Source organism: Oryctolagus cuniculus, chromosome 12 (genome assembly GCF_964237555.1).
Source record: "Oryctolagus cuniculus chromosome 12, mOryCun1.1, whole genome shotgun sequence".
NCBI lineage: Eukaryota > Metazoa > Chordata > Mammalia > Lagomorpha > Leporidae > Oryctolagus > Oryctolagus cuniculus.
Genome location: NC_091443.1, coordinates 56,348,667 through 56,369,452, shown reverse-complemented (window position 1 = coordinate 56,369,452; position 20,786 = coordinate 56,348,667). Strand labels below are relative to the sequence as shown.

The window sequence follows — 20,786 nt, the reverse complement described above, 5'->3', positions numbered from 1 at the left end:
ATGAGGAGTAAGTGCACAGTGACTCCTGTTGTTGACTTAACAAATTGACACTCTTGTTTATGGCATCAGTAATCACCCTAGGCTCTTGTCATGAGCTGCCAAGGCTATGGAAGCCCCCTGAGTTCACTGACTCTGATCATATTTAGACAAGGCCATGGTCAAAGTGGAAGTTCTCTCCTCCCTTCAGAGAAAGGTACCTACTTCTTTGATGACCCATTCGTTCCACTGGGATCTCACTCGTGGAGATCTTTCATTTAGGTTTGTTTGTTTTGTTTTGTTTTGTTTTGTTTTGTTTTTTTCCAGAGTGTCTTGGCTTTCCATGCCTGAAATACTCTCATGGGCTTTTCAGCCAGATCTGCATGCCTTAAGGGCTGATTATGAGGCCAGAGTGCTGTTAGGACATTTGCCATTCTATGGGTCTGCTGTGTATCTCACTTCCCATGTTGGATCATTCTCTCCCTTTTTGATTCTATCAGCTAGTATTTGCAGACACTATTCTTGTTTATGTGATCCCTTTGGTTCTTAGTCCTATCATTACGATCAATTGTGAACAGAAATTGATCACTGGGACTAGTGAGATGGCATTGGTACATGCCACCTCGATGGGATTGAATTCGAATCCCCTGGTATGTTTCCAACTCTACCAATTGAGGCAAGTCAGCTTGAGCATGTCCCGAATTGCACATCTCTTCCCTCTCTTATTCCCACTCTTATATTTAACTGCGATCACTTTTCAGTTAAGTTTCAGCACTTAAGAAGAATTGTGTATTGATTACAGTATTCAACCAAAAGTATTAAGTAGAACAAACAAAAAAAATACTAAGAGGAATAACATATTAAGCTGCTCATCAACAGTCAGGGTGAGGGTGATCAAGTCACCGTTTCTCATAGTGTTCAATTCACTTTAACAGGTTTCCTTTTTGGTGCTCAGTTAGTTGTCACCTATCAAGGAGAACAAGTGGTATTTGTCCCTTTGGGATTGGCTTATTTCACTCAACATAATGTTTTCCAAATTCCTAACAGGGATCACTTTTCAGTTAAAATTTAAATACCTAAGAACAATTGTGTGTTAATTACAGAGTTCAACCAATGGTACTAGAACAAAAAAAAAATGCTAAAATGGATAAAGTATTACATTGTACATCGACCGTCAGGACAAGAGCTGATCAAGTCACTGTTTCTCATAGTGTCCATTTCACTTCAACAAGTTTTCCCTTTGGTGCTCAGTTAGTTGTCGCTAATCAGGGAGAACATATGATATTTGTCCCTTTGGGACTGGCTTATTTCACTCAGCATGATGTGTTCCAGATTCCTCCATCTTGTTGCAAATGACTGGGTTTCGTTGTTTTTGACTGCTGTATAGTATTCAATAGAGTACATGTCCCATAATTTCTTTATCCAGTCTACTGTTGATGGGCATTTGGGTTGGTTCCAGGTCTTAGCTATTGTGAATTGAGCTGCAATAAACATTAGGGTGCAGACCGCTTTTTTGTTTGCCAATTTAATTTCCTTTGGGTAAATTCCAAGTAGTGGGATGGCTAGGTTGAATGGTAGGGTTATCTTCAGGTTTCTGAGGAATCTCCAGACTGACTTCCATAGTGGCTTAACCAGTTTGCATTCCCACCAACAGTGGGTTAGTGTCCCTTTTTCCCCACATCCTCGCCAGCATCTGTTGTTGGTAGATTTCTGAATGTGAGCCATTCTAACTGGGGTGAGGTGGAACCTCAAGATACCAAAGACCTTCTTCTCAGATCTGGAAAAAATGGTGCTGAAATTTATATGGAGACACAGGAGACCTTGAATAGCTAAAGCAATCTTGTACAACAAAAACAAAGCTGGAGGCATCACAATACCAGATTTCAGGACATACTACAGGGCAGTTGTAATCAAAACAGCATGGTACTGGTACAGAAACAGATGGATAGACCAATGGAACAGAATTGAAACACCAGAAATCAATCCAAACATCTACAGCCAACTCATATTTGATCAAGGGTCCAAAACCAATCCCTGGAGTAAGGACAGTCTATTCAATAAATGGTGCTGGGAAAATTGGATTTCCACGTGCATAATCATGAAGCAAGACCCCTACCTTTCACCTTACACAAAAATCCACTCAACATGGATTAAAGACTTAAATCTACGACCTGACACCATCAAATTATTAGAGAGCATTGGAAAAACCCTGCAAGATATAGGTACCGGCAATGACTTCTTGGAAAACACCCCAGAAGCACAGGCAGTCAAAGCCAAAATTAACATTTGGGATTGCATCAAATTGAGAAGTTTCTGTACTGCAAAAGAAACAGTCAGAGACAACTGACAGAATGGGAAAATATATTTGCAAACTATGCAACTGATAAAGGGTTGATAACCAGAATCTACAAAGAAATCAAGAAACTCCACAATATCAAAACAAACTACCCACTTAAGAGATGGGCCAAGGACCTCAATAGACATTTTTCAAAAGAGGAAATCCAAATGGCCAACAGACACATGAAAAAATGTTCAAGATGACTAGCAATCAGGGAAATGCAAATCAAAACCACGATGAGGTTCCACCTCACCCCAGTTAGAATGGCTCACATTCAGAAATCTACCAACAATAGATGTGCATTGATTTTCTATCCTGCTACTTTGCCAAACTCTTCTATGAGTTCCAATAGTCTCTTAGTAGAGTTCTTTGGATCCCCTAAATAAAAAATCATATCATCTGCGAAGAGGGATAGTTTGACTTCTTCATCCCAATTTGTATCCCTTTAATTTCTTTTTCTTGCCTAATGGCTCTGGCTGAAACTTCCAATACTATATTGAACAGCAGTGGTGAGAGTGGGCATCCCTGTCTGGTACCAGATCTCAGTGGAAATGCTTCCAGCTTTTTCTCATTCGGTAGGATGCTGGCCGTGGGTTTTTCATAAATTGCTTTGATTGTATTGAGGAATGTAGTTTCTATACCCAATTTGCTTAGAGTTTTCATCATGAAAGGGTGTTGAATTTTATCAAATGCTTTCTCTGCATCTATTGAGATAATCTTATGGTTTTTCTTCTGGAGTTTGTTAATGTGGTGTATCACATTGATTGATTTGCGAACATTGAACCATCCCTGCATACCAGGGATAAATCCCACCTGGTCTGGGTGGATGATCTTTCTGATGTGTTGTTGCATTCTATTGGCCAGAATTTTATTGAGGATTTTTGCATCTATGTTCATCAGGGAAACTGGTCTGTGATTCTCTTTCTCTGCTGCATCTTTTTCAGGTTTAGGCATTAAGGTGATACTGGCTTCATGGAAAAAAATTTGGGAGAATTCCCTCTTTTTCGATTGTTCTGAATAGTTTGAGAAGAATTGGAGTTAGTTCTTTAAATGTCTGGTAGAATTCAGCCGTGAATCCATCCAGTCCTAGGCTTTTCTTTGTTGGGAGGGACTTTATTACTGTTTCAATTTATGTCTCAGTTATGGGTCTGTTTAGGTTTTCTGTGTCTTGATAGTTCAATTTAGGTAGGTTGTGTGTGTCCAGGAATCTATCCATTTCTGATAGATTTCCCTGTTTGCTGGCATACAACTCATTGTAGTAATTTCTGATGACTCTTTATTTCTGTGGTATCTGTTGTTACATTTCCTTTTTCATCTCTGATTTTATTGATTTGGGTCTTTTCTTTTTTTAGTTAGTTGGGCCGATGGTGTCTCAATTTTTTTTTTTTTTCAAAAAATCAGCTCTTCATTTTGCTGATCTCTTGTAATTTTTTATTCAATTCTGTTTATTTCTTCTCTAATTTTAATTATTTCTCTTCTCCTACTAGTTTTAGGTCTGGTTTGCCTCAGTTTTTCTAGATCCTTGAGATGCTTTGATAGCTCATTTATTTGGTGCCTTTCCAATTTCTTGATGTAGGCACCTATTTCTATAAACTTTCCTCTTAATACTGCTTTTGCTGTATCCCGTAAGTTTTGATATGTTGTGTTGTTATCCTCATTTACTTCCAGAAATTTTTTGATTTCTGTTTTGATTTCTTCTATGACCCACTGTTCATTCAGGAGCATGTTGTTCAGTCTCCATGTGTTTTCCCCTAACGGTAGAGTTAGAAATGTGCCAGGGGATTCCAATTCAATCCCATCAAGGTGGCATGTACCAATGCCATCTCACTAGTCAAAGTGATCAGTTTCGGTGCATAATTGATCATAATGATAGGATTAAGAGTAGTCAAAGGGATCACACAAACAAGACTAGTGTCTGCTAATACTAACTGATAGAATTAAAAAGGAGAGAATGATCCAACATGGGAAGCGGGATACACAGCAGACTGCTAGAATGGCAGATGTCCTAAACAGCACTCTGGCCTCAGAATCAGCCCTTAAGGCATTCAGATCCAGCTAAAAAGCCCATGAGAGTATTTTAGGCATAGAAAGCCAAGACACTCTGGCAAAAAAAAAAAAAATGACCTAAATGAAAGATCTATGTGAGTGAGATCCCAACAGAAAGAACAAGCCATTAAAGGAGGTACCTTTCTCTGAAGGGAGGAGAGAACTTCCACTTTGACTATGACCTTGTCTAAATAAGATCAGAGTTGGCGAACTCAAGAGGCTTCCATAGCCTTGGCAACTCATGATAAGAGCCTCAGGTGACTACTGATGCCATAAATAAGAGTGTCAATTGTTAAATCAACAACAGGAATCACTGTGCACTTACTCCCCAGGTAGAATCTCTGTCCTTAATGTGATGTACTAAGTGAATTAATGGTATAACTAGTACTCAAACAGTACTTTATCCTTTGTGTATCTGTGTGGGTGCAAACTGTTGAAATCTTTACTTAGTATATACTAAATTGATCTTCTGTATATAAAGATAATTGAAAATGAATCTTGATGTGAATGGGATGGGAGAGGGAGTGGGAGATGGGATGGTTGTGGGTGAGAGGGAGGTCTGGGGGAAAAAGCCACTATAATGCAAAAGTTGTACTTTAGAAATTTATATTTAATAAATAAAAGTTAAAAAAAAAAACAAAGAAATTATATAGCAAAGATATATACATGTATAAAATTTGTAAATAACTCATGAATCCATCAAGAAGATGTTTTTAAATTAGCTTTTCATGGCATATTGTAGTTATTCAAATATGGTTTCTAACAAATATTTTCTTATACAATAAAATGTCTATAATATGATTAGTAGGAAAAAAGTTATAAAAAAGCTCCAATATCCCAGTTTGGCTGAAGTGTGTGTGTGTGTGTGTGTGTGTGTGTGTGTGTGGAATGATTCTTTTGGAGTTTTTTTTACGCTTTTCAATATAAATTATGAATATAATGATTCTGTATTTTCTGTAATCAAGAAACAAGGTATTTTATTTTAATACCTAAGTTCTAGCCTTTTATTTCTTTCTGATAGAAATATAACCCTGACAGAAGGGTGGGTGGATTGGTTGTAATCATTTACCTTTAGAATTTCCAGAATGAGATAAGATATAAGGTGATTTTTCTCCCTATTTTAAGTTAGGAAGTGTTAAATCATCTTGGGAGAGAGAGATGAGAAAAAATGATTAAGTCACCAACACAAAGTATGACTGAATGTCTTTTCTTACTTCTCTGAAATAAAGTTTTTTAAAACAAATAGGCAGACTGTGCTGCACAATTGACTGGCTAGATGGTCTTGCCATGCTTCACTTTGCTGGCTTCCATATGAATGCTGGAGTGGCCATAACTTTTGGAGAAAATTGAAGACAGCAGGGTCTTTGGGCCCCTGTGGCTTAGCAGACCCCCACCACCCCCATTCCACCAGGGACCTTCATGCAGTAAAAGCAGGCTGTCCATTTCTTCAGACATCAGCTTAGAGTCTGAGCACACCCTGAGCAGGCTGAGTTCTTGTTATTTCTCACTTTCAGCAGCTTGAGAGCTTTCCCTGGGACTCGACTCATCTCAGATGTGGTGCTTGCCCACTCAAGAGAAATCACTGCTAATCTAGCAAAAGGAGGAAAGTTGCATTTCAAATGCAATCGTATATCTAGACCTCCGATGTGGCCATCACACATCCCTACCTCCCATTGGCAGCCTCTGAACATTTCCTGCAGTTTGGTAGGTGTCTACAGAGTCCCACAGCCTTCATCCTGTTCTTTGCTTATCAGGCCGGATACCCAGAGCCGTGGCCTCCATCAACCAGCACCTCCTCAAGTCGGATGATGTGGTAAGCTGCTGCCTTGACCTGGGAGTGCCCAGCATCTCCTTCCGCATCAATGGGCAGCCTGTGCAGGGGATGTTTGAGAACTTCAACACGGATGGGCTCTTCTTCCCCGTGATGAGCTTTTCAGCAGGTGTCAAGTAAGTTATGGATGTGATTGCCTAGAGAGTAGCTGGTACACACATACACTGCCACCCTTGTAAGCTAAGCAACCTAACTGATAGTCTCCATCAGCAACCATGGGCCAAACTCCCCCCAAGAAAGTGATGGTGTAAGGAGAAGCATCAACTGAAATAATTCTGTCTGTCTACATTTGGTGAGCTTGTATTCCTCACAGGGAGTTATATGTTGAGATAAAAGACAAGGTAAGTCCTGTGTAAAAAAATTAGCAAAATATTTTATATGTTCAATATAAAAAATTATTAAAAGATGTGGTTATAAATAATGCCATAAATATCACCTATGATTCCAACATTTAGTTGTAATCACTTTTAATATTTGGGGGCACTTTTTTCAAGTATTTCCTTTTTCTAGAAGACTATTTGGGGGGGCAGCAATATGGCATAGTAAGCTAAACTTCTACCCATGGCACCAGCATCCCATATGGGTTCTGCTTCGTGTCCTGGCTGCTCCTCTTCAGATCCAACTCTCTGCTTATCGCCTGGGAAATCAGTAGAAAATGGCCCAAGTGCTTAGGCCCCTGTACCCTTGTGGAAGACCCAAAAGAAGCTCCTGGCTTCAGATTGGCCCAGTTCTAGCCTTTGTGGTCATTTAGGGCATGAACCAAGTAGATGGAAGATCCTTCTGACTCTCCCCCATCTGTATTTATACCTCTTAAGTAAATAAATAAAATCTTTATTAAGAAAAGATTATTTATTTTGAAAGTCAGAGTTATAGAGATGGAGGGAGTCTTTTCTCTGCTGGTTCACTTCTGAGATGGTCACAATGGCCAGCGCTGGGCCCAGGAAAAAAGATAGGAGGCAGGAGCATCACTCAGGTCTCCTACATGGGTGGCAGTGGTCCAAACACGTGGGCCATTTTCTGCTGCTTTTCCCAAGCCATGAACAGGAAGCTAGATCAGAAGTGGGGCAGCCAGTCACATACAGAAATCTACCAACAACAGATGCTGGCGAGGATGTGGGGAAAAAGGGACACTAACCCACTGTTGGTGGGAATGCAAACTGGTCAAGCCACTATGGAAATCAGTCTGGAGATTCCTCAGAAACCTGAATATAACCCTACCATTCGACCCAGCCATCCCACTCCTTGGAATTTACCCAAAGGAGTTTAAATTGATAAACAAAAAAGCGGTCTGCACCCTAATGTTTATTGCAGCACAATTCACAATAGCCAAGACCTGGAACCAACCTAAATGCCCATCAACGGTAGACTGGATAAAGAAATTATGGGATATGTATTCTTTAGAGTACTATACCGCAGTAAGAAACAACGAAATCCAGTCATTTGCAACAAAATGGAGGAATCTGGAACACATCATGCTGAGTGAAGTAAGCCAGTCCCAAAGGGACAAATACCATATGTTCTCCCTGATCGGTGACAACTGACTGAACACCAAAAAGGAAACCTCCTGAAGTGAAATGGACACTATGAGAAATGGTGACTTGATCAGCATAGCCCTGACTGCTAATGGACAACTTAATACATTATCCCTCATAGTATTTTTTTTTATCTGTTCTACTTAATATGACTGGTTTAATTCTGTAATTATCACACAGTTATTCTTAAGTGTTGAAAATTAACTGAAATGTGATCCCTGTTAATCATAAGAGTGGGAATAAGAGAGGGAAGAGATGTATAATTTGGGGCATGCTCGGGCTGACTTGCCCCAATTGGTAGAGTTGGAAACATACCAGGGGATTCCAATTCAATCCCATCAAGGTGGCATGTGCCAATGCCATCTCACTACTCCAAGTGATCAATTTCAGTTCACAATTGATCATAATGAAAGGACTAAGAGTCAAAGGGAGCACATAAACAAGTCTAGTATCTGCTAACACCAACCGATAGAATAAATAAAGGGGAGAGTGATCCAACATGAGAAGTGAGATACTCAGCAGACTCATAGAATGGCGGATGTCCTAAATAGCACTCTGGCCTCAGAATCAGCCCTAAAGGCACTCGGATCTGGCTGAAAAGCCCATGAGAGTATTTCAGGCATGGAAAGCCAAGACACTCTGGCAAAAAGATCTCTGTGAGTGAGATCCCAGTGGAAAGAACAGGTCTTCAAAGAGGGAGGTGCCTTTCTCTGAAGGGAGGAGAGAACCTCCACTTTGACTATGACCGTGTCTAAACAAGATAAGAGTCGGAGAACTCAAGGGGCTTCCATAGCCTTGGAAACTCATAACCGGTGCATAGGGAGATTACTGATGCCATAAACAGGAGTGTCAATTGGTAAAGTCAACAACAGGAGTCACTGTGCACTTACTCCTCATGTAGGATCTCTGTCCTTAACGTGCTGTACACTGAGGCTTAATGCTATAACGAGTACTCAAACAGTATATTTCACTTTGTGTTTCTATGGGGGTGCAAACGACTGAAATCTTTACTTAATGTACACTTAACTGATCTTCTGTAAAAAAAAAAAAAAAAAAAAAAAAAAAAAAAAAAAAAAAAAAGAAAGAAATTATCAATTCCCAACTTGACTCTCAGTGGGATTAAACATGACAATAGGTCTGATCTGATTTCATCATCATTTAAAAAAAATCATCTATTATTTTTCACTTTATGTTTCTGTGTGGGAGCAAACTGTTGAAATACTTACTTAAGGTATACTAAGCTGATCTTCTGTATATTAAGATAATCGAAAATGAATCTTGATGTGAATGGAAGGGGAGAGGGAGTGGGAAAGGGGAGGGTTGTGGGTGGGAGGGACGGTATGGGGGGGGAAGCCATTGTAACCCATGAGTCGTACTTTGGAAATTTATATTCATTAAATAAAAGATTAAAAAAAATAAAAAATAAAAAAAAAAAAGAAGTGGGGCAGCCAGGACAGGAACTGGTGCCCATATGGGATGCCAGTGTTACAGATGGCAACTTAACCTGCTATGCTACAATGCTGGCCCCTCAAGCCTTTTTTCTACAAATGCAAGTATTGCTTTAATTAACATCACATTGAGTGTGAAGTTTTATGTCTTGACTGTTTTTCATTCAACAGTAAGTAACGAGCCTTTTCCTGAATCATTAGTATGCTCAAATTGATTTTATGGCTGTGTTTATGCCTTTGTTTGGCTATTCCATCATAAAGCCATTACTTTGTTGGTATACTTCATTTTATTGTTAAAACTGAAACTATGAACATCCGTGAGCATTACTCTATTTCTGCATTTCCATTTTGTTTACCCAAAAGTAGTTCAAATCATATGAACTTTTTGAAGTCAACATTTTTAATTCTGTGGTCAAATTGAGTTTCAGGAAGATTGCTTGAAAGTTCAGAATTCCTTGTCAACAGTTCTAAAATCTAAGAAGCTCTGAACACCTTAAATTTGCTGGTAGCTCATTTTATAGCAAAATATAACTTGAACTAATTTTGTGATAAAACTGTAGTCAGCAGCAGTATTCCTATGTTTAACTGCAGAGATATTAAAATATTTGATGATGGAGACTTCCCCTTACCTGGCTGGAAGTTCAGTATATGCAGCACGTATTTTGTTTCTTATTCAAGATCTATAGACTTATGAAGTACAAAATACATCTCCAAATATTTGAGATCAAGAATTTGAGCCTGTAGTGTCATTTAAAGTAAAGTGCTGAGTTCTCATAAATGTACACTTTTACTGTTGTTTTAGGTAAAAGGGAGGGGGAGAGAGAGAGAGAGAAATCTCATCTGCTGGTTCAATTCCCAAATATCTCCAATGAGCAAGAGGCCAAAACCAGGGACTTGGAACTCTGTCACGTTTCTATTTATATGTCTATATTATGTATTATATATATATATATATATATATACACACACACACACACACACAGATATGTATAGACTGCTAAATTATACTTAGGTACATCCATATATATAGGCTTCTAAACTGTCTTCTTAATGTTAATTATTTCTCTGAGTTTTTTGCTTTTTGTATTTGTTTTTTTTCTATTGCTTTTTGTTTTTCCTTTATGCAAAGTAAGTTAAGTCAAAGAAAATCCCAAAAATCCATAATGGTACCACTCAGATCATCATACTATCTTTTTGTGTATACATCCAAATATCTTCTATTAAAGTGGGCTTATCCTATGCATGCTGCTTTTGCTAACTGTTGGGTTCATCACTCTGCCCCTCTTTCCTTGTACCAGTTGGATATTTTTTCAAATTATCTTTTAGTTTTATCATACATCATAATTTCTGTCAGGTAAAACCCAGCACTAATTCTCCTTGCCAACTGTCTTGACCATCCTCCATCCCACTGTATCTTAATAAGATCACAACTGATAGAGCAGGAGGTTAGAGTCAATATAGTTGGAATCATACTAGTATCCATAGAAGCCATTGAAGGGACCATGGAAGGAGTGTTGTGGAGAGTTATTGCTTATATCTGAGACCACCGAGAAATCATCTCAGACTCCTAGCGTCCAACTAATGGTGTTTTCAGAGCAAAATACTTTAGTTGACATGAACACCTCATGCAGATTGATAAACCAAGTCATGTTTCTATCTTTTCCAAAGGGGCATAAAAATTTGGTTATGTTTCAATTAAATAAATGACTTAGAGATGAAGAGTTATTCAACCTTTGAAACTTGAGGCAGGTATTTATATTTTTGTATAAAATGGTACCTCAATAAGTTCATGGGAAAAGGAAATTAAATAAGTTTGGGGATGGGTGCTTGGCCTAGTGATTAAATCCCAAGTTAAGAAGCTCATGTCTCGCTCATATCAGAGTACCTGAATTTGATACTCAGCTCTGACTCCTGACTCTCACTTCCTACTAATCCAGACCCTGAGAGGCTATGGTGTGTGTCTTCCTCTGTCTCTCTGCCTCTCAACTAGATAAGTACATTTTTTTAGAGATAAGTTTATTTTGGTATAAAACAATTTCAAAATGTGTGTAGTTTTATCACGATAAACATTTTCCATGAACTTTTTGAAGGCCCTTCATATACATGCATGCATATTTACAAGTGCACTGTCATACATGAATATAATATATTGGAAGTAAAGGTTGATATTGCTTGAGATCCTTGTAATAAATGAATAAGCACTATAGTAAAGCATTGCTGGCATTGAAAGTCTACTCGTCACAGTTTCAAGCCAGAGAAACTTGTATCAACCCCAAAACCACAGTCTACAGAAATGAGAATTCTTTACTCGTGGTTTTCTATGTGGAGGATGTTTCTTCCCAGTTCCCTTTATCAGTGTGATCTAACATATTGATTTCCTCATTGCTTCCATAAAGAGCCTGGATAAAACAAGAAGTGTTATTAAAAGACAGAACACTAAACACAGAGAGAACTGGTACAAAGATCCTTCTGGCCATCATTGTACATCTTCCCCACTCCATTCCCCATGAATAAAGAGAATGAGTAGAAACCTAAGTATAGCTTAGCAGCATGGGCTCATCCACACTTTGACTCACTGCCTTCTCTGGGGCAGCAAGGACTCTGTGAGCAGTCATCACCCAGGACTGTTTGCCTGGGCAGCCGATGGCTGTGGTCCCCTGTCATTACTGCTCTTACTGCTACTTCTTTTGACCATGGTCCCACTCACTGGTTGTTACTTATTTTCAAAGAGAATACACCTAATTTCCAAACATTTCAGAGAGAGAGAATCAGTCTTCCATCTGCTGGTTCACTCCCCAATTGGCCACAACAGCTAGAGCTGAGCTGATCAGGAGCCAGGAGCTTCTTTCAGCCAGGACTCGAACTGACACCCATGTGGGATGCCGGCACTGCAGGCGACAGCTTTACCAGCTACACCACAGCACCAGCACCTTTCCCATACATCTTGTGTTTAAATAACACTATATCTGCTCTCACATGTTGCGTAATGATTCTTAATCATTGAGTCATCATTCCAGTCTCCTTCAGAGAAATGAGATAGAATTTTTGTGTTTGATTTTTTTCCTGTTGGTGGGCATTTCTTTTTTGGGGGGCGGGGAATATTTTCTGAACAAAGAACTACAACTATCAGGTAAAAAATAGGGGATTTAAAGCTATCCACATGTGGTAGACATCTCTAGCATTTTGTGTCTAAGTCAGCAAATAATCAGCACACTGGGTGCACAGGCAAAGAGAGACAGATCTGCAAGATAAGAAAAATGAGATGTCTAACCATTTATAAGCCACAAGTGCTGACAGAACTTGAGAAACTGAAGGGTGCAGATGTGTTGACCTGAAGCATCAACAGCTAAGATTGGAAAGGTGTTTGTTGATTGCAGCTAAAAAGTGTACACAAGAGTGTAGTGCCAGGGGACTTGATGTCACCCCAGCCTCTGTCTCTAAGAAAGCTATCAGTTCTGATACATTCCTGTCTCTGGATCTCACAGTGTGATATGATTCAGAGAGGTGGGATCGCAGTGCCTGCATAGTTGGGAAATACATTTTGCTTAAATACATCTACTCCTTCACATGACGATCTTGGTCAAGGTCAGTGCTGGCACTGTTACAGGGTAGTCAACTGCTTTATTTTCACTTACGAGCAAATGGGATCGATGTACCAATACTTGTTCTTACATCAGCTGCTTAACTATGATTTGGTGCTGAAATCCAGCAGTTTTTCCCTTTTCTACTTAAATTCAATTGCACAGAAACTAGAAAGAGAAACCAAGCTGGTAATTCCAAGTTAAAACATCTTATCCAAAAGAAATAGGTTTAATAATAAAGTAAAAAAAATTTGTTTCACACAAAATTGTAGAATAATTGCCTCATTTTATAACATCTCTCCAGTGAGGTGCAAGGCATCATGCCCATTTAGAGAGAGATGATTGCCCCATCAGAGACACTTTCAGAAATGTTTCTCATATTTATTTTTGACTTCTGTATGGCTTCTAAATTAGATTTCTCTCTTACATTCCCATTTCCTCCTATTTATTGGCCTTTATGAGGTCATAATCTTGAAATCTTTTGATTATTTTTATAATTACAAACTATGTTGTTAATAATACCCAATGAGGATGTCCCTGCAGGCAGCCACTAAAGAGCAAAGCCACAAAAAGAGCAGAAATCTTTTTCAATTAGATTTACAGTGAAGCCAAGGGCAGTGTAACTAATTGCTGACAAAGTCCACAAATCAATATGTAGTCTCTTTTCTGACGGATGTGAGTGTGCCTCCACAGTCGTCTTCTCAATTTGATTTGCTTGTGGATAGAAAGATTCTTAGTGCGGTGGTGTAGCAGGTCCTTAACGTAACAGGCCCTGTTCATTAAATGAAAGGATTTGGGATGAGGCTTATATACCTTAGAGCCTCCCCTAAAAGGTTGAGTAACTTTGGTGCCAGGAAACTCTTAACAAAAAGTGTTCTCACACACACACACCCCCCCCCACTGCCCCAATGGCTTCACGGTATGAATCACATAGAGCATTATACAGAAGCCATGGTATGTAGTAAAATTTGGGTGCTACTTTTAGTTTGTGCAGAAAAATGATAAATTAGTCACTGTAGTATATAGTCACTTATAGCTATAGTTAAATTCCCTTTAGGTCTATTGAATCATCTTATATAACTTAGTTATCAGCTCTTTCCTAATTTTTAAAAGCAATAATCAAGGCTTATTGGTATTTGTGGTTGCTGTTTGTTTTATGTTGGTATCTACCAGACTTGGCTTAAATTCAGGTAACCACCAGATTAGCTATTTCCAGCTTGCTGTGGTCAATGCTGTGGAAATTATTGCTGAGATAAATATACTTCTGCAGAGAACATGATGAGCCCTGGTTGGATTGCTCTGGGCTTTCATCAAACACCAGCCAGAAAGAAATATGAATGTGGGAATGTCCATAACTCAGGTTGTTCTCCAGGCTTGGTGATATGGACTAAAGATACAATTATGAATCATGACTTGTGAGCTAAACTCAGGTCAGTAAAAACTTGCTAATTTTTCTCTTAACTATAGCTTGTATCTTTTTTTTTTCCTTTGGAGCACCAGCCCAGCCCAGCTCTCTGGAAGGAGTTCAATAGCAGATAAAGTAATATGGTGTCTAGTAAGACTAAAGTAACTACAGGTTTGCCAGTAGTAAGCTATGAAGAATGATGGATCATTGTAGCCTATCAGAAGGAAAACTTGGTGCTTTGGAGCACAGTAAAGTTTTGTCTTGATTTTTTGCTATACTTTTTATTTATGGGTCAGGTTTTCAAAGCTGAGAATTTGCACTAGGTATGCTTATCTATTCTGCAACATAGAAAGAAAAAAGGTGCACAAATCTCAAGAGATGAACCTGAAAATACTAGTGGGGATTCTGCAATGTAATTTTTACCAGATTTTCAAAATTAATCAAGTAAATAAAAATTTTCTCTCTGCATCCTAAAACTTTACTACTCCAAAGTGGCTATTAATGAAGCAATTGCTTATCTCTGATATGAAAGAAACAAGGACACAGCCACTTACTGGAAACCCTGAAGGAAGAAAAAAATCTTTGTTATCAACTGATGGCATGTCTGGGTTCTAGGAAGAACTCTGGAAGATGACACAAAAAGTGCTCTAGTAGAAGAGATTATATTGATTAATGAAACTTATTTTTAAAATCATTAATGTAGAAAAATCTGAAGACAAAGAACAACTAATTTTAATGAACTCAATTCTCTAGTTCTCTTTTTGTAAGTTTCATTCTTGGGGGCTGTTGGGAGACTCGGTGAAATCTAAGGAGCAGGAAAAGAAAATCTCCTAGAAATGGGAGATTTACATCCTAATTGGACATTTCTCATTTGTGAATGAGGCAAAGGATTTGAAAGATAAACACGAAGTGCCAGATAGCAGACTTATTCAGAGAAGTGGATTAGGTAGGTGCAGCTATTATTTCTCCTCCTGTAAATTCATGGCAAGGACTTCTGTCTTTGGATTTATGCTTGGGCAGGTCCAGTAGCTTGTACTGCTATTTTTATTTTTCTTACAGATTGATTGACTGATTTGAAAGTCAAAGGTACAGAGGGAGAGGGATAGAGATTGTCCATCCACTGGTTCACTCCCTAGATGGCTGCAGTGCCAGTGCTGAGCCAGGTAGAATCCAGGAGCCAGAAGCTGCATCTAGATCTCCCCTGTGGGTGGCAGGAGCTGAAATACTTGGGCCATCTTCCTCTGCTTTTCTCAGGCAATTAGCAAGGACTGGGTTGGAAGTGGATCAGCCAGAATATGAGCTGACGCCTGTATGGGATTCCAGCATCTCAGGGGACAGCTTTACCCACTATGCCACAATGTTGGCCCCTGTATTGCTCCTTTTAGAAAGAACCATCTGGTCAGAAATTTGAAATTTCCTTCTATTTGAATATAAAATCCAGATCAGTATGTGGTTAAGGTTTGAGCCCTGCCAGCCTAGGGTCTGCAGTATGTGCTCAGCTCTTTTCCCTGTTGGTCAGCCTCCTCCCACTGACCTCTAGAACTGAGCCTGGAGGAGAAATGACTGGGAGTGGTGTGTCCTAGGGTGTTGGTGTTGTGATCATGTGGCATTGAGTCTTTGGGTAATAGTTACACATTCACTGCCCCCTTATCTTCTGGAGCCTCTTGTAATTGTTTTTAGGCTAGCAGCCTGCTACCACAGTTCTTTGGACACAGTCCTTACCATTTCTGCTGGTTGCCCCATCTGGCTGGCCCCTAACTTCCCTCTGTAGCCCTCCACACTCAGTCATTAGCCTGTCTGAGCAGAGCCCTTTCCAAGATGGCTGCAGTAGACTCCTTAATGGAGTCCAGGGCACCCAGCCCTTGGCCTCAGCCTGAGCAGAAAGGCAGCTCTCTACCACGCAGTACTTTGTGGCACTCTGTCCTGTCACCAGGCAAATATGTCCCTCACCACACTTGTCAAGCCTTCATCATGCAACATCAGATGGAGAACACCCCTGCCTTTCTCCCTAACCATACTCTCCAAAGTCTTTGCATTTCTGGTCTGGAGGGCTGTGGTGGGCTAGGGCTGGTAGAACTGGCTTTATGAGGTTGGGTGAACCTTACACCTAACTCTAGGATTTGAATGCTTTCAGAATCTTCTTAGTTATACTTTCATAGACCATAGACCTCTGCCGAGACTCAGAGAGGAGCCCACACTTTAATACTATACTCAAATAATTAAAGTGGGTTTCTGTTATTTATTTCCTTCTTTTGATTGTTCCCTCCCAGCCCAAATTTGTCCTAGTTGTTTCCCTTGACCTTGTCAGTTTGAATCTCACAGGCCAGATATGAGGGAACCACCAGTACTGGTGGGAGTTTGTTGGATCCCTTCCCACAGACTCTGAGCAGGCGTCCATGGTCAGACAGAGAAAGAGCCTGGGACCTGTTCAAGAGAAGATCCTGCCAGGTGAGCATCTCTGTTCACCCCTGCAAGATCTTCTCTTCCACACACTGAGGCAGAGAATAATGATGTTTGAAGACAAAAGCTTCAGCAAGCAGTAAACACTGATTTTTCCCATGTTAATTTTTCATTTTACAGTTTTCATGGCCATCAGAGAAGATTAAGATTTACAAGGAAATTACCACTCTCCTTTTAATAACTGAATATAAAAACAGAAAGCATTATTCTCTTTAAGTACTACATGAAACTCCATCTTTCTTGATGTGTTATTTACTCAGCAGATTTTAAAAGAGAAGAGAGATTTTGCAACTAAACAGAACTGGCAAGAGACCTCATGAATAATTAAGCCCTTCTAGAAGCCCTCATAAGAGACCATTTATATGTTCTTGGAACATATAAATGAATTAGTAGCAGAATACACTTCACAGGACATACTCTCAGTGATCAGCCTCTCGCAGGAACAGTGCTCAGTGGTGAGAGAAGGGAAACTTCCCACACTAATTCTTTGCTCAAAAAGATCCATTTAACCTATGGTTTCAACATGTCAGCAACATTATGTGTTATTTTGCAATTGAATTGGCGAGTTCTCAACAAATAACTTCAAAGCTTAGTATTTCCTGAAGGTTCACAAAATTAGTAACAGTGCAGGCTAATGACTCAATTTCATTTTAATGTCATTGTTCATATTAATGCATATAAATCATGCACTATTACATAATGCTTCGTGTTAGGAACACTTACAAGAGGCAATTGTGGTTCTAATTCTATATCATTGTTATTTAGGGCATTAAAATGGGAAAGTAGGAGGTTTTGTATTGTTTCTATAATTAATTTTTAAGTAGCATTTTGTAATGTGTTCTTGGGTAGAGTATATATTCTTATTGGGAAGGAAAATAAAAGCATTCCTCACTTGGAGAGATTTTTGCTTTCCAGTTTCATTATTAAGATATTCCCACAATCACATTTAGACAACATTGACTGTCTTGGAAGATTGGCCTCCCAGAATGTTCCAGTTAAAGAAAGTAAGGTCTAGCAGAAAGTGTTCTGTGAGAGCTTTGCTAAATCATAACCTTCCCCCGTTATACATCACTCCATCCATACATACATCCAGTCCATCTGCTCTTCCTAATGATTCTAATTCCAAAACTAAGCTGAGACTACCTTAGTCCAGCACCGTCTCATCTCCCTGTGACTGCTTCAAGAGCCTCCCAGTTGTTCCTATCTGCAGAGGGTGGCTAAAATAATCTTTTGTCTCCTCTAAAGACCCATCAGCCTGGAATAAAATCGCAGTTCCTTGCCAGTGCTCACAGATCTCACTTGCCTGACACAGCTCTGCCTCCCCCATCTCTCCTCCGCTCAGGCTCAGGCCGTCCTTATACACGCACCCTTTCTGCTATCCACCCAAGCTCTTTCCCCATGGTAGGGCCTTTCCACTCATTCCTCTACCTAGAATTCTCTATCTGGATCTTGTACTAACTGGTCTGTTCCTCTTTAACTCTGTGGGTGAACTTGGATGGCCTTTCTTGACAGTGTCTCCAGGAGTCAGCCTTCTGAGTTCTCTCACATATCCCTTTAATTCCCTCGTCAGATGCCTCCCCATTGGCAAGTATGCCTGTGTATCTGCTAGAGTACCCTGTATGTGACACCCGGACCACCACGTAACCCATTTGTTGCCAGCTCCCCAGAGCAAAGACCAGTGCAAGTTGTGTGGCCTCCGTAAATATTTGTTAAACAGAGGAAGGAAAAGGACAGGAAGCCATATCTCAACATAGTATGTATATTGATTTTTCCTGCATGAAACTATTGTTGGACCTGAAGGGCTACATGCCTTGCCGTGTTTTAATTACTTCAAACTGGCTATATTTCCTCATCAGTTTAAGTTTGTGGTTGATTTGTGAAAGCCGTATCTCTAGTTAAAAACCTAGGATCATGAGAAGTATCCTTCTGAAATAGTTCATTTTCACTCCCTCCTCTTTGCAGGTGTAGTCTAACCTAATCATAACCTAATCTGTATACATGGGACTCCAACTCAGCTAGAATGCACAATTAAAATATTAAAGACTTTTATGTGTTGGAAATCTGTGCCTGCCTGCTGTTACCGTGAACCCCTGAGGGCCCCTACCCTTTCCTTTGGAGGCCCCAGCAGGCACTGCTCTGGTGGGCCAGGGTGTTGGGCTGGGATGCCAGCTGCAGAATGGTGCCCTTGAGAAAGGTTCTGGCATCCTGGAGAGCAGACAGTTGGTGCCCGTCTGCCTACTCCGCTGTAGCTGCCTCCCCAGTCGCCCTGATACGGCTGCCTTGGGGAACTACAGGCTCTGCTGTGTATCATTCTTACTAAATAATAGCACCCATGATGTATTTGTGTTTGTGTTTCATACTCTGCTGTTACTACTTCGTTTTGCCTGTATCTTAAAGTAAGAACTGTCTATTTTCCTCAGATCCTTCACATTTCCTTTAACTCCTGGATGGGTAGTCTCCTACAAGTTAGAAGACTTTCAAGTCTCATTCTAACTTCAATATGATCTTATTCAATATGATCTTACTATTACTGTTATCCTTGTCGATGCTGTAGTTATATCTATATTATTTACCTACTAGAGTAAAGATAAACTTGGTTTTTAAAAACCTAGTGATGGGGCCAGTGTTGGTGGCGTAGTGAGTGGGTAAAGCTACTGCCTGTGATGCCAGCATCCCATATGGGTGATAGTTTGTTCTGGCTGTTCCACTTCTGATCCAGCTCCCTGCTGATGGTCTGGGGAAAGCAGTGAAAGATGGCCCAAGTGCTTGGGCCTCTATGACCCATATGGAAAACCCAGATGAAGCTCCTGGCTTCAGCCTGGCCCAGTGCTAGCTGTTGCAACCATCTGGGGGAGTGAACCAGGAGATGGAACATCTCTGTCTCTCCCTCTATCTCTGTAACTCTGACTTTCAAACTAAATAAATCTTTTTTTAAGGTCAACAAAATAAAAACCTGGTGATGTTTATGTATGGACATAAATAACTTTTAAAATGTGTATATTTATGAGAATGAGAAAGACTCCCAATTGCTGGTTTACACCCCACATATCATGGTACTGGAGGCAGCAGCTGGAAACCGGAAACCCAATCTTGGTCTCCTACGTGAGTGGCAGAACCCAGCTACTCAACCATCACTTGCTGCCCCCCAGGATCTGCTTGGGCAGGAAGCTGGAGTCAGGAGCTGAGCCAGGTAATAAAGGGAGGCATCTAATACTGGAGGCACCTTAACCTGAAGATCAAATGTCACCCATAAATAACTTTAGGAATTCAGATGATATGCATCAACTGAGGATCATGCATTGACACTCGGTTACCAGTCTTCTGTTTTGTTACATACTTTACAATGTTTACTGGCTGTATCTGAATTCAGCTTCTTCCTAACAATACTATGGGGGTGAGGAGTGGGGACTCATCTTTAATTTTTCACTTATCTTTTCTGGGCTGGTATCTTTTTTGACCTCTCTGTTCTTGTCCTTTTCAAATGACACAGGGTACGATTCCTCATGGGTGGACGTCATGGAGAATTTAAATTCTTGCCTCCTTCTGGCTATGCCCCTTGCTATGAAGCCTTACTTCCAAAAGAGAAGATGAGATTGGAGCCTGTCAAAGAATATAAACGTGATGCCGAGGGCGTTAGAGATCTGTTGGGCACCACCCAGTTCCTCTCCCAAGCTTCCTTCATCCCATGCCCCATAGACACCAGTCAGGTAGGCTCAAATTGCCAATGAGAGGCAACCCATATAGGTGAAGTTAGCAGTGTTAAATTCTCCTTTCTATGTTGTCTTCAAACCTTTCTATAGACTTCCCATGTATTCTACAGACTTAATGTGAGCAAATTCTATACTTCATATTGCCATCATAAGTACAGATTGGATTCTTTATAAGATTTCTAAATTAATGAAATATGAGCACCTGATACATGTAAGGTGCTGTACCCTGAAGGACTGTCAAAACTCTTTCAATATTCTCTGAAAATCCTCAACCAAGTTGCAAGATTTAACTGTTATTTATTAAAATGCTGAATTTAATAAATGCACAATGAACCATATACACAAATAAGTGCTAGAGACATGACTGTTTCTAGAATCTGTATAGAGAGGATGGAATTAAGTCAGAGCCTTTAATAAGATAAGTAGAGATGTAACAGGAATGGAACAATTACCCAGGGA

The 20,786-nt window shown here is 39.9% G+C and overlaps 1 protein-coding gene across 8 annotated transcripts in view; it reads left to right on the top strand.

Moving 5' to 3' along the window:
- Positions 1–20,786, top strand: part of RYR3 (ryanodine receptor 3) — a 598,353-nt gene that overhangs the window by 324,516 nt on the left and 253,051 nt on the right. For 7 of the 8 annotated variants that reach the window (XM_070053266.1, XM_070053265.1, XM_070053267.1 and 4 more), the window contains 2 exon segments: positions 6,115–6,307; positions 20,108–20,324. In XM_070053266.1, the coding sequence (XP_069909367.1) occupies positions 6,115–6,307; positions 20,108–20,324 (410 nt within the window). 8 annotated transcript variants of the gene reach the window in all.